A 12,385-nucleotide genomic window follows, 5' to 3' on the forward strand; every position below is an offset into this window, starting at 1 on the left:
TGAACGAGGTCCTCCTGTTTAAAAAAAAAAGAAATGTTTTAATTTGTCTGTGCAACAAGTCATTATGACCCATAGTTCGCTGTGGTAATTACCACAGGAGTTTAGTGATGTAGCATCTTAAGCAGCAAAACAGTCACACAGTTGAGTGTTCAGCCAGTGTTCATCAGTCAATATGGCACCTAAGATTTTTATCAATATTTGTCCCCAATGTGAAATTTTGCTGACCAGGTTTGTTGACAGGCAATCATGGTGCCCTCTCTAAGTAGAGCTCAATTTTTTTTAAAAGACTATTGCCAAAAACCTAAAACACTTTACCAATATTTAAGTTCTAGCCATTTTCCTGCTAAACCCCGTCTTGGGTGACTTGTTTTGTTTTGAGAGGATAGATCTTTCCCATGTTTAATACTATTGTGTATCTCAGTCTTTTTCATTTAGTCAATTTCATGCTTTTTGTTCCTTGGGGGGGAAACAAAAAAAATGTCTTCCTATCCAAAGGTCCCTGCTGGGAAGATGGAACTGCAGTCATGCAACAATTACTTTTACACATGTTTGTGGAAGCCTGTGGCTGAAACAGTCATATGATTTGCATTGGTCTGTTAACTGCATTGCCATGACACATCAACAATCTACCCTTTTTTGAACACTTTTGGTTTAGCAAATTTTCATCTGGCCGTTAAAAAAGGAAGACAACGCTGGAAAGGACAAATTTAGGATCCCCTGTAGGGACTGTCCTAGTTAGGGAACTTGGGCACTCACCTATTATTTATTGTATACTAACCAGTTGTTAGTTGATGTATGTTGTTTTGTTAAATTCATATGATGACAGGATCTGGCTGTTATGCTCTTTTTGTTTATTATTTTTCTGATACCATTGCATGACACTGTACATACACTCCGTGGCTGAGTCATATATGTCAGCCTCACTGTATGTGACTTTTAAATTACTGGGCTTGGCTGGGAGAATTACATTGTTAAAGTTCCTAAGACTTTAAAAACTATGATTGACCTCAGGGTAAAGATGAACCTGGTGATTTGCTAACATCTTAGGATCATTTCTGCAACAGTTACAGCAAGTTAATCGCGTATGGCACTCGAACATCAGCCCCCTAATGGTCTCATACTTTGTGTATGTAGAAAACGCTCACCACCACCATCATCATCATAATCTCATCATGTTTTCTGCCTCTGGTTTATTTCACTTTTTAAAAGAATTTGTATTTTGGCACAAACAAAAACCAACTGGTATTGATTAAGTGCAGATTGCAGAAAGGCTTCAAACTCCAGTACAGAAAGGAAAGAACAATGAGAGAGAGAGAGAGAGATAGCGATAGATTATAGAGATATAGAGATATATAGATAGATCGATCTATCTATATATAGAGACCAGATTTGAGAATATTTGTCTTCTCACTAACTCTCAGCAAGAAAAAGCAAATATGCATATTACCAAAATGTTGAACTCATCTTTGTTTTCACTTTCTCTGTCTCTGTGAGGACATGTTCTCCTCCAAGGCCAACCTGCCAATTGTGTGCTCACACACCTCTGAGATTGACAGCGCTGGCACTTGAAGACAAAGTGTTGGACATGTTATAACTGGTGTGCATCAACAGGTGATACTCCTCATATAATCCTATTGGTTACAACTGGCTCCATTGCCAACTGTTTTATCAGCAGCTGTGTGCATTTTCTCAGAATAACTCAGCTTTACCAACTTAGTGCAACGTTTTAATGGGAAATAAACTTTCTCCATCAAGAGTTAGTCAACCCAAGCTGAAATACTTTGATTGCCAAAGAGGCTGCACGCAGAGGATTCAGCAAGGTAACAAGTTGTTTATGTCTTGTCTCTACACAAACACAATATTAAATCTGAATATAGTCATAGTTGTCTAGAAGTGACAGCCTTTTTCCCACAAGGGAATATAATTTCCCTCTAGGTATTTACCAGACATGATACCTGCAGTCCTGGCTGGCATGACAACAGAACAACATGTAAACAGATTTATTTGTTCAAACTAAGATACATTTTAATGTCAAGGTCTATTTCTTAAATTGTTGGATAATCAAGAGTGTGATTTTTTTTTTTTTTTTTTAATGTGATTTTTATTTAATTTTATTTAATTCTTTTTTTTAACTATTATTATTTACTTTTATTTTTAAAAAATGAAACCTTTTAGAAGTGCTGTGGGCGTTCACAGCAGAGGTTGGAGCGCCTCCCTTCACTTTAAATCCAGGACTGAAGCCTGGCTGAGGTGCCAGAGTCCTGCAGCTCAGCCATGGAGCTCCTCGCTGCGTTGGTCTCCGCTGTTTTGGTCTGTGTCGTCAGAGCTGGGATTCCTCATGATGGGATCCACTGGACATACACAGGTAGGTTTGCTTTTTTCCCTCTCACCAAACTAATGATAAAGTGACCAAACTGGGTTGAATGAATGCGTAAAACCTGCGTAACAACGTCCCCAATGCGTTTTTGTTTTGGCGTGTAAGCAGAAAATGCACCTCTTCAAAATGAGCTGTTATTTCTAGTAGTTATAATTATAATCCGACATTTAGTCAGCGGCTTTTCTTGCCGACAAACTAAGGAGGTGACGCTGTCACACTCGGGCGGGCAGAGGACACTTTATGAGGCGTTTACTGCTGCTGTATGACATTATTCTGGGTGAATATTACGAGAAAACGCACATCAGCTGCAGAAATATTCAGGTGAACGTGTCTTATCGCATCGCAAACAGGAGCGACAGCCAACATAATGTCATTTTTCGCTCAGACACTTTTTTTTCCAAACTGGGTGATTTTTACTGTGCCAATGGTTTTTCGGGATCTGTGTTTTCTTGGAATAGAGGGAGCTTTGGATCAGATGCACTGGCCAACCAAGTACCCTGCCTGTGGCGGGAAAAAGCAGTCTCCTATTGATATCCAGCGGCGCAACGTGAGACACAACCCAGACATATTACAGCTGGAGCTGAGCGGGTACGATGCCCAGAGAGGGAACTTCCTCATGTCCAACAACGGCCACTCAGGTAAGACAAGCCAGAGAAGTCACAGCATATCACAATCTCATTATTTACTTTGTCAATGCACCATGAAGAAAATTACATTTAGTTGGAGAATTTCATTTTTTTTTTCTGCCCAACTTAAGTTTGTTGTTGGAGAAAGTCAGTGCAACTCTCACCCAGCCTTAAAAAAAAAAAAAATGCAAATCCATTGTCATTAAAACCAATGACTGCCCTGAGGACATGGACATAAAAATCTGAAATACTACAATAGTAATGTAAAGAATTTGTGATTTGTGTTGCCTTTGGTAAAACGCATGCACAAAAACAAAACAAATCGACATCATGTGTTTCCACCAGTTCAAATCGACCTGCCTCCTTCTATGAAGATCACCAAAGGCCTCCCAGGAACATACACAGCCGTCCAGATGCACCTGCACTGGGGAGGCTGGGACCTGGAGGCCAGCGGGGCAGAACACACCATAGACGGCATCCGTTACATGGCAGAGGTTGGCTTCAGAAAACACGATGATGAACTAATATAGGCTATAGATCAGCCGCACAGGACAAGCCTTCAATGCACAATACGAACACCCTCCTTACATTAAAGCCTGAAATGAAGCAAACCAAGTTTGTTTAGTGTGTATGAAGGTTGACTGGAACGTGAGTCACAGTGTGAAAATCAAATTTGCACAGAATTATAACAGTGTTGAGCAATAAGTTAAGTAATAAGTAATGAATTTATAGTGTTTTATTATTAGACCTTTTATATATATTTTCACTTGTTAAATAGTCTTCTGAACCTTAATTTCACAGGAACTTAATTTAAAGTTAGTTACTATTTTTTCCTTTGTGTTTGAATGTCGGGTTATCAGGTATAGTTTGGTATCTAATCTGTTCTGCATTGTCTTCCAGCTCCATGTTGTTCATTACAATTCTGACAAGTACAAGAGCTTTACTGAAGCCAGAGATAAACCAGACGGGTTGGCAGTACTCGCCTTTTTCTATGATGTACGTAAGCCGCAAGCCACCATGTTTGCCCCCCCCTCCTTTATTTTCTTCTTTGTCTGACTTCAACATTCAGAACCAGACGGCCAACACTTTCAGAGATGTGACTGCCCGTTCTTAAAAGTATTTTAGTAGTAGTAGCATCTAATGCCCTTTGAAGTATGTGATCCTGTGTTTGGGTCATCAGAGGTCAGCCAGGGAAAAGGCTCTATTGGCATCTTGAATGGGCACTTGTTTCCAGAGGAATGCTCTGGATCCCCACTCTGTGCTGCTGTGGGAGTTTAGCTGCAGCTATCAGTCAGTGCTCAAACTCATTTAATGATATTAAAGAAAAATGATGTGTTACCTTATCCGGTCTTTATGCTTCTTCTGTTAATGAGATAAGATTAAAGCTGATGCCTGTTATCTGACATTGGAGAAACATTGTACAAAGTCTAACAGCACAGAAAACTTAAGTAGCAGAGTGGCATTAACTTCCTCCTGCTGCTTTGTACATGTGGTAACCTGTTGTGCGTTTACTGAGAATCTGTTACTCATGTTGTATTCTAGTAGTCATTGCTGTTTGATTTTTCCTTTTTATTGATTTTTTTTTTATCCATTTTAGCTAACACTAAAACCGTCAGAAACATAACATCAATGAGAATGTGCGTACTTCTTTTTTGAAATCTCTTCGGATCATCTAACCTGCTCTGTCTGTCTTTGTTGTAGAGATGCTGCCATGTTCTCAAAGGTTAAAAGTACTTTGTCAAATAGAACATGTGGTCATTACATATTCAAATGACGGTTAAGCCAAAATAATGTGAAGTTATAATGCAGCAGAATCTGTCCGTTAAAGCTAAAAGAAGAGACAATGATTCAAGTTAAATGTTTCTATTTTCATGAACTCTTAAGTTTGACGTGGTTCTGGTTCATTTACAGGATGGGCATTTTGAGAACACCTACTACAGCGATTTCATCTCCAACCTGGACAGAATTAAATATGCGGGCAAGTTATACTAAACCACAGAGGTTTCTTTTTCTTAAGGACTTCTTTTGTAAGCAATCAAAAGTTTATATTCAGTGTTGCTCACCAAAATTTACTGTGTATCCTCAAGGTGGAAACAGACAAACAGACCTCAAGCCACTTTTTGAACAGTTCAAAACCTAAATTGTTTACATCTGTGTTTACTTGGTAGCAGTCTTCATCTGCGCTGCATTTGTTTTGTCTGTTGGCACTTGTGCAATAGCGGGTCAGCCTCCACGTATGTACGCATGAGGACACACAAGCCAACGTCTCCATGTGACACTAGTCACACATTTGACACGTCTCCTTTAACTGACCTTGAGTTAAGAAGCATATTGTGACCCCAACAATTTGACCCTGACAGGTCAGTCCATGAATATATCGAATATCGATGTGCGCTCCATGCTCCCTGAGAACCTGAACCATTTCTTCAGATACCAGGGCTCCCTCACCACTCCACCCTGCTATGAGAGCATCCTCTGGACTGTGTTCGATACCCCCATCACGCTTTCACATAACCAGGTGTGGCAGAGTTTATGAAGGATCATGACATACTACTTCGTCATGTTTGAAACCAGAAAGTCTCACTTTGAAAGACGTCTTGCTATTTCATACGTTTGCTTTTTTTCTCTGCCATCTGTTTAGATCAGGAAACTGGAAAGTACTCTGATGGACATTGACAATAAGACCCTGTGGAATGACTACCGCATAGCTCAGCCACTCAACGACCGTATTGTGGAGTCATCCTTCCTCCCACGCCTTGGCAAAGGAAGTATGTAACATGTTCATCAGTGAGATTACACAAAATGAAAATATCTTTTTTTGTTGCTCTTTATTCCCTGTTTTTCTGTTGGGCATGACCAAACGCCGGTACATAATTATTCACCTTTGATTTTCAGCATTTTGTCGACAAGATGAAATTGAATCTAGGCTCTTGAGGATCGAGGGTCTGATAACATCTCTTGGAAAGCACATACATTCAGGTAACTCACCTTTTAGCCATCAAAACAGCTAGATGACTAAATGTGTCTTGGAAAATCAATATTTCTCCTGTATTGTCTCTAGGTATATACAGAAACTCGAGACCTTCTAAGTATGGTGAGTGCTTTTTTTATTAATTTTTTTATTTATTTATTTTTTTTTTATCTTTTAACTTAATTTGAGATGAAACCGTTTTGTTTAAATGTGGCTCTGTGAAGATGGTTAATTCTTGGTTTCTAGCCTGATTACACAATTTCTGTTTCCCTCAGAGCCTAGTGGTCTGTTTCCTCTGGTGCTGAACTTCCCAGAAAAAGATTCTGGAAGTTATGCTTTGGTTCAGGTCAGCCATCCCATGGAGCTCAACTCCTTCACTGTTTGCATGCATGTCAAGCCTCGGGTTGACAGCGTCCACACTGTCATCTCCTACTCCAGCAATGGCAACGACAATGAGCTGATGATTTCAATTGGTGAAGACAGAGATACGAGAGAGGTGGGTTTCTGGATTGGCAATGAGTTTGTAAACCTGCCGCACAACTTCCAGTCCCACGACTGGGCCAACTACTGCATCACCTGGTCGTCCCACACTGGTGGTGTGGAGCTGTGGATCAACGGCATGGTGGGGGAGCAGCGCTACCTTAAACGTGGTTACACAGTAAGCCCTGGTGGTGTCTTCATCCTGGGCAAAGACCAGGATGGATTACTGGGGATCTCTAATGCTGATGCCTTTGTGGGTAAGATGACCGATGTCAACATGTGGGACTATGTGCTGACCACAGCAGATATCCGGGACCAGATGTCATGTGAGAGGAACACCACAACAGTGGGAAATGTGTTCAGCTGGGGAACCACTAGACTTAGTCTGTATGGGGGGGTACAGCTGGATAGTGAGTACAGATGCTCTTGAGCCGCAGCTGCTTCGTTTTGTATGAGCTTTCAAATATTGCAGTAAACTAAAATATCACTGCAGATGGTGGGAGTGTCACCAGATTGCTGCATATGTCATTAAATATAAATGTCTTTTAGACACCTGTGAGTCAACATTTAATTCAAGCATTATTTCATAACCTCCTCTGTGTATTGTATTGATACCATGAATAAAGACTTACAAGTGACTTGTTGATTTGTTTAATGGCTCACACTAAAATTTACACTTCAGTAGTATTCCTGCCCAGAGGTCAGCCTTTCTTTCTCCAGCATGCACAGAAAGGAAACTGTGTAAATGTTCTTTGTGAAATAAAAATAATAAAAAAAAAAGCAGAAATGTTAAATGAAACATTTCCAGTGCATTACAAGCCCCCCACAGAGTGAGGACTTCCTCTCCTCTGAATGCTATGATTTTTCTTCAGAAGGCCGCGACCCTGATAATATCCTCTGGGCCTTTGTCGCTCTCTTTCATGGACAGATCCCCATCTCCCAGTTTAATCACTACTTTGTTCCTCTTGGCGAACATCTGGCAGACCTCCAGGAAGGTCTTATTCTTGGTCTCTGGGACCACCAGCCAGATGTAGACCAGTGTGAGCAGACAGATGAAGGAAAAAATGATAAAGCTGTAAGGGCCAAGGCCTCTCTGTGGGAGAGGGAGGAAAGGAAACACGATCAGTGTTTATATTCAGGTGGAACATATTGTAAATGCAATTACATAGCAGTTTATTAGGAGCATTCAAAACTAATGCAGTCTGGCACAAAAAGCAGTAAAACCTTCATGAACATTGTTATGTTCAGTTTCGTACTGTTTAATGGTTTAAAAGAATCACGATTCAGCTTCATGAGCATTTTGGAGGTTTCAATTTGTGGTGCTATATTGTTCTGCACGACCCAGAGTTTCTATTATTTGCGCTATTCAGGGTCTGCTCGAACAGCAGTGGTGAAGTGAAATGAGGTGACATGAGATTTACAGGCCACTTTTATTGGAATGCTCTGTTTTGGTTTCCTTTTCTCAGACACATTTCCTCCTTGTTTGCTCTTTGGTCTGAAGATGTATTCATGAAAGGAAGTAAATAAGACACAAGAGTCATGTTTTTGTGTATCTCTTGAGACAACCACACAAAGCAAACTGGAACAGACGCAGTGACAAACTGCTCCCAATAAACGGCCATGATCATTACCCTGAAAGAATCAGTGCGACTGTAGACTCTCCTCTGCACAGACAAGACTCAGCAGACTTCCAGGTGAAGTTAAAGGAAGTAAAATGTGTTTTTGAGAACAGTGAGACTACAATATGCAATTGTAATATGATAACATGGGGAAAAAGTCTCTTACAAAATATGTTTAAACGCTATTAAGGATATTTAGCTTGTTATGGAAAACAAAGTTTCTTTTGTTAGGTAAAATGAAAAGTTTATATACAAACCTATAGTTATTCCCAACACTTTGCCAATGATAATAGTGCAAAAAGGATATTGACTAATTTAGGGAATTGACTTCTTACACATCTGTAATTACGCTTGAGATGATTCACGTAAATTTCAATTCTTGTGAAATTGTGTAACTGACCTCAAGGAAGGGGAAGACAAGGCCAACGGTGAAGTTGGAAAACCAGTGGACTGATCCTGCGACCATGAAAGCAGCTGGCCTGGCCGACTGCCTGAACATCTCAGTGGTCACTACGTAAGGAATGGGACCTGCGGAGCACAGATTAGGTCAACTAAACCACAACCAAAACACTGGAGACACACTACCACTCGTCTGGGCGGAGGATGCTGATGTCCAAAATAACTGATTTACATCATGTCTCATACATCTGGTCACATCCAAACAACACTTCAGCTAATGGAGGACCCTGCTGTAATCAGTGTGGGTGCGTCAATGACCACTGGTGGGGTCCGACTCACTGGGTCCTATGGCATGTCCTATGACGTAGATGATGACACAGCTGATGCTGATGTATGGCATCCACGTCACTGTCTCCTGTCAACACAATCAAGCAGCTGCTGTTATCATTATCCAGATGTATTGACATTTTTCTGCCTTGTTTACGTTCAACGTTTGAATAGATAGTTAAAGTCCCTGCTCTCTGCTGTTTTGTTAACTTGTGTTTTTTTTGTTGTTTAAAACGATGGGGGTCTGGGAGAGCAGCACCAGTTTTGTGGTTCTATCTAATGGTCAGTCTCTTATATTTCAGTGGTGAGTAATTTTTAAGTGTATAATATGTACCATTATATAATTGTAATGTAACAATGGAGACACGTTGTCTGATGTCTTGGTTTTTTACCACTGATGTCATAATATTATCCCTGTTTGTCCTGCCTGGGTTAGCGTCTGCTTTGGACTGCTTGGTCTTGTCAGCATGTTGCTGATGTCTGCCTCGGTCTTTAACAAATGTTTACTTTTCCTTTGGCTTTGCTTTAATCGTTCTTCCTGTGAGTCAGTGTTTAATCCAAGCTATTGCATGTTTTATCAAACTATTACACACTCACATTACAAGAAGCAATCAACAGTAACATTTAAAGGTGTTTTCCTCCATATGTGTTGAGTCAAGCTTGAACATTTATATGATGTCATAGTTTCTTCTCTGGATCTGGCACAAATGGCACGGACAGAGCCGGTGGAGACGAAGTCATTCCAACCCTCTGAAACATTATGGATGCTTTAAGGCGTTGGATGTCAACCCGAATTTGAGCCCTGTGGTCTCCCCATGGCCAGTTCCATGGGGAGTTGTGGTCTTATATCACTTTCTTTTTATTTATTTTTTGGTGTCTCTGGGTTTTCTACTCACAAAAGTTCTTTAAGGATGCTTTTATACTGCTGCTGGCAGAACATCACCTGGGTGAATGTGGGCTGCAGACTCAAACATTATATCCAACACTGTGACTTTATTGAAGGTTATTAATATTTTGTTGGCTCATTAAAATTGTGGGATCATGAATTAAAAAAGCTCTAGGCCCAACACTTGTAATTTAATGTATATTTGACTTACTTTGACACGCAAACTGCATTCTTGCTATAATACCATTGTACAGATCAATGTTCTATTTACAAAAAATAGACAAACCAGCGACAAATCTGTTTTGCAAATCTTCTGTGACTCAAGACCCCACAACAAGTCACCTAACCTCAGGGCTCTGAATATATTTTCTTCTGTGTACAGAGCCACTAGAGAGCAGCAGAGTAACGTGTTGGAGGCACATTTGTTACGGTACCTGGAGGTTGAGAGCCACAGTGAGCAGCACACAGCCTCCACAGCAGATCCCAAAACCACAGAGGAGGAGCAGCCGTCGCCCTGACGCCTCCACGATGAAAACCTGGTGGAACAAATTCTGTGTTTAAAACCTGTTGTCTCCCGCGAATGCGATCAAACACAACAGACTTCAACTCCCCTCCTCAAATGCTATTACTGAGTTGTTATGAACAGGGTGCCTACAGCAGCGATGGTCATGAAGACATTCACTGCTCCTGTTCCCACTGTGACGTACTGGATGTCATTCTGCTCAACTCCTGCGGTGGCATATATGCTGTCTGCATAGTAATAGATCTAAGAAGGGAGACAGAAATGCATGGTGGCTATCGTATGCTGTTTCAACAACTCATCTGGTGTTGAGTTTCAAAGAGACAAGAAAGGACAACTGGATGGGCACTCCTCACCGCATTCACCCCAGACAGCTGCTGGCCCATGTTCATGATGATGATGGAGGCCAGCTGCCATCGGAGAGAGCGCTGGGACAGCAGGCTGAGCACAGACAGGTGTCCCTCTGCCTTCTCCGACCGGTCCTCCAAATGCATTTCCAAAATCTCTGCATCCACGTTGTCCCAGCCTCGCAGACGCTGCAGCGCTAAGGTAGATGACACATGCAGAATAGTGTAACATGCATTTTCTGCCTCTAGATTTCACTTACCATCTTAGCATCATGTCTCTTAACCATTCAAACGCACTTTTCACACATTATACATCACCTTTCCTTGCTGTCCTCTCATCTCCCCTCTGAATCAGCATGTACCTGGGGCTCTCTGGGAAGAAAGGCAGCAGCAGTAGCTCTATCAGGGCCGGGATACCAGTCAAACCTAGCATGAGGGGCCAACCTTGGTACAGAGGGAAGCGAGACATGCATTTAAACCGACAGACCAAACCAAACAGCTCTGTCGAGTCTCATAAATCAGCTGTGTTGGATTTACTTCTGCAGCTAACTGAGAGGGCGAGGATGATCATTTAGTACTACAGCAGTCAGTACCTGTGCTATTGCCCAGTATGTTTCTGATTCCCAGCACTTGTGCACTGAGGATGCCGATGGTGATGAAGAGCTGGGGTACGATGCCAAGGGCTCCCCTCAAGTTTTTGGGAGCGAGTTCACCCAGATACATGGGTACTACATTGGAGGATAGACCTACCGGTTGTGAAAAGGCGAGTAAATGAAATCTGGTGACATTTTGGTGTTGAAGAGTTTCATAGTTTAAAAAGAATATCTAACCTGCACAGATGCCCACTATAAACCGAGCCACAATGATGATCTCGTAAGACTTGACGATCTCACTGACACCCATCATCACCGCAGGGACAATGGAGAAAAGGTTGTTGAAAAGGAGGGTTCCCTTCCTGCCACAGGATGAGAACATTTTAGAAAAACATGAATGCAGTTTTACACCATGCTTTGTAAATGTGATATATCGCTGTGATGGGACAAAAGTTGCCATGTTACCTCCCTAGTTTGTTTACCAGAGGAGCCACCATCAGGGAGCCAAAGAAACCTCCGAGCGGATACATGGACACAGACAGAGACCAGAGCAGAGTCAGGAAATTCTCCTCCAATGGCTGACCATAACGCTCCACGTAGGTTCTGTTATAGAACTGCTGCATGAACTGAAGGGAGCAGAATAATATTGATAGAAACTCATCACTAAGACTGGACTCAGTCTTGGCTCAGCTGTATGTCACACTTCAGGTTTTGATTCTTTGCCCAGGTTACCAGTGATGGGGAGTTGATCACGGCAACATTATATCCATACTGGAAGGATGAACCAAACGCAGATATGAGTGTTGCCAGTGCCAGGACTGCAGTCATTCTCTGTAAGGGAACATCAGTGCACTGTGTGAAACCTCTGCAGACAATACATCACCTGAAATATTACCTGGATTGTAAACTCACCCCTCTTCTTTCCACAGGCTTTTTCCATTCCTCATCCACTGCCATGGCTGTGCTTGGACGTGTTTACAGGTTCAGCAATAATAACAGCACACTTAGTAAATACTGCACCACTGCATTCTGCCTGCCCTTTGGACACAAGATCAGAGAGCTTATCAGCGGTTTACAGCTTCGTCCAAGTTATCGGTTCTTATGCTGCTGACTCTTCTCTCAGGTTCAGGAGGTTTTGTATGCAGTGCACTGCTGTTATTAAATGAGGCCTTGAGCTATGTGTTGATATGTGGTGCTTTTATGGCACAGCTTCTTCCTCTTGGTTGGTTCCATTAATATC

The 12,385-nt window shown here is 41.6% G+C and overlaps 2 protein-coding genes across 2 annotated transcripts; one reads left to right on the forward strand and one right to left on the reverse strand.

Moving 5' to 3' along the window:
* Nucleotides 1–1,707: 1,707 nt before the first annotated feature.
* ca6 (carbonic anhydrase VI) lies at nucleotides 1,708–7,092 on the forward strand. The gene is made up of 11 exons (XM_029506535.1): nucleotides 1,708–1,820; nucleotides 2,176–2,365; nucleotides 2,836–3,015; nucleotides 3,349–3,497; nucleotides 3,904–3,999; nucleotides 4,915–4,981; nucleotides 5,364–5,521; nucleotides 5,645–5,771; nucleotides 5,899–5,982; nucleotides 6,065–6,097; nucleotides 6,250–7,092. The coding sequence occupies exons 2-11, from the start codon at nucleotides 2,275–2,277 to the stop codon at nucleotides 6,882–6,884; spliced, it is 1,620 nt and encodes a 539-aa protein (XP_029362395.1). The 5' UTR covers nucleotides 1,708–1,820; nucleotides 2,176–2,274; the 3' UTR covers nucleotides 6,885–7,092.
* A 230-nt stretch (nucleotides 7,093–7,322) lies between these two features.
* slc2a5 (solute carrier family 2 member 5) lies at nucleotides 7,323–12,102 on the reverse strand. Its single transcript, XM_029506829.1, has 12 exons — nucleotides 12,058–12,102; nucleotides 11,878–11,976; nucleotides 11,611–11,771; nucleotides 11,383–11,507; nucleotides 11,146–11,298; nucleotides 10,871–10,996; nucleotides 10,562–10,749; nucleotides 10,341–10,451; nucleotides 10,120–10,221; nucleotides 8,812–8,887; nucleotides 8,474–8,601; nucleotides 7,323–7,547 (listed from the first exon to the last, which is right to left on the reverse strand). Exons 1-12 carry the CDS (start codon nucleotides 12,100–12,102, stop codon nucleotides 7,323–7,325), a joined length of 1,539 nt encoding a protein of 512 aa, XP_029362689.1.
* Between the last annotated feature and the right edge of the window lie 283 nt (nucleotides 12,103–12,385).

Source organism: Echeneis naucrates, chromosome 7 (genome assembly GCF_900963305.1).
Source record: "Echeneis naucrates chromosome 7, fEcheNa1.1, whole genome shotgun sequence".
Taxonomy (NCBI): domain Eukaryota; kingdom Metazoa; phylum Chordata; class Actinopteri; order Carangiformes; family Echeneidae; genus Echeneis; species Echeneis naucrates.

What these genes read in the sequence shown, in the direction of transcription:
- ca6 (XM_029506535.1), top strand. Translation starts at nt 2,275, where the DNA reads ATGGAGCTCCTCGCTGCGTTGGTCTCCGCTGTTTTGGTCTGTGTCGTC. An exon ending in GATCCACTGGACATACACAG is followed by an intron (nt 2,366 to 2,835) that starts GTAGGTTTGCTT and finishes TTCTTGGAATAG; the next exon opens with AGGGAGCTTTGGATCAGATG. An exon ending in GTCCAACAACGGCCACTCAG is followed by an intron (nt 3,016 to 3,348) that starts GTAAGACAAGCC and finishes TGTTTCCACCAG; the next exon opens with TTCAAATCGACCTGCCTCCT.
- slc2a5 (XM_029506829.1), bottom strand. Translation starts at nt 12,102, where the DNA reads ATGGCAGTGGATGAGGAATGGAAAAAGCCTGTGGAAAGAAGAGGG. An exon ending in TGATCAACTCCCCATCACTG is followed by an intron (nt 11,772 to 11,877) that starts GTAACCTGGGCA and finishes TGCTCCCTTCAG; the next exon opens with TTCATGCAGCAGTTCTATAA. An exon ending in TTGTCTTCCCCTTCCTTGAG is followed by an intron (nt 7,548 to 8,473) that starts GTCAGTTACACA and finishes CCTCTCCCACAG; the next exon opens with AGAGGCCTTGGCCCTTACAG.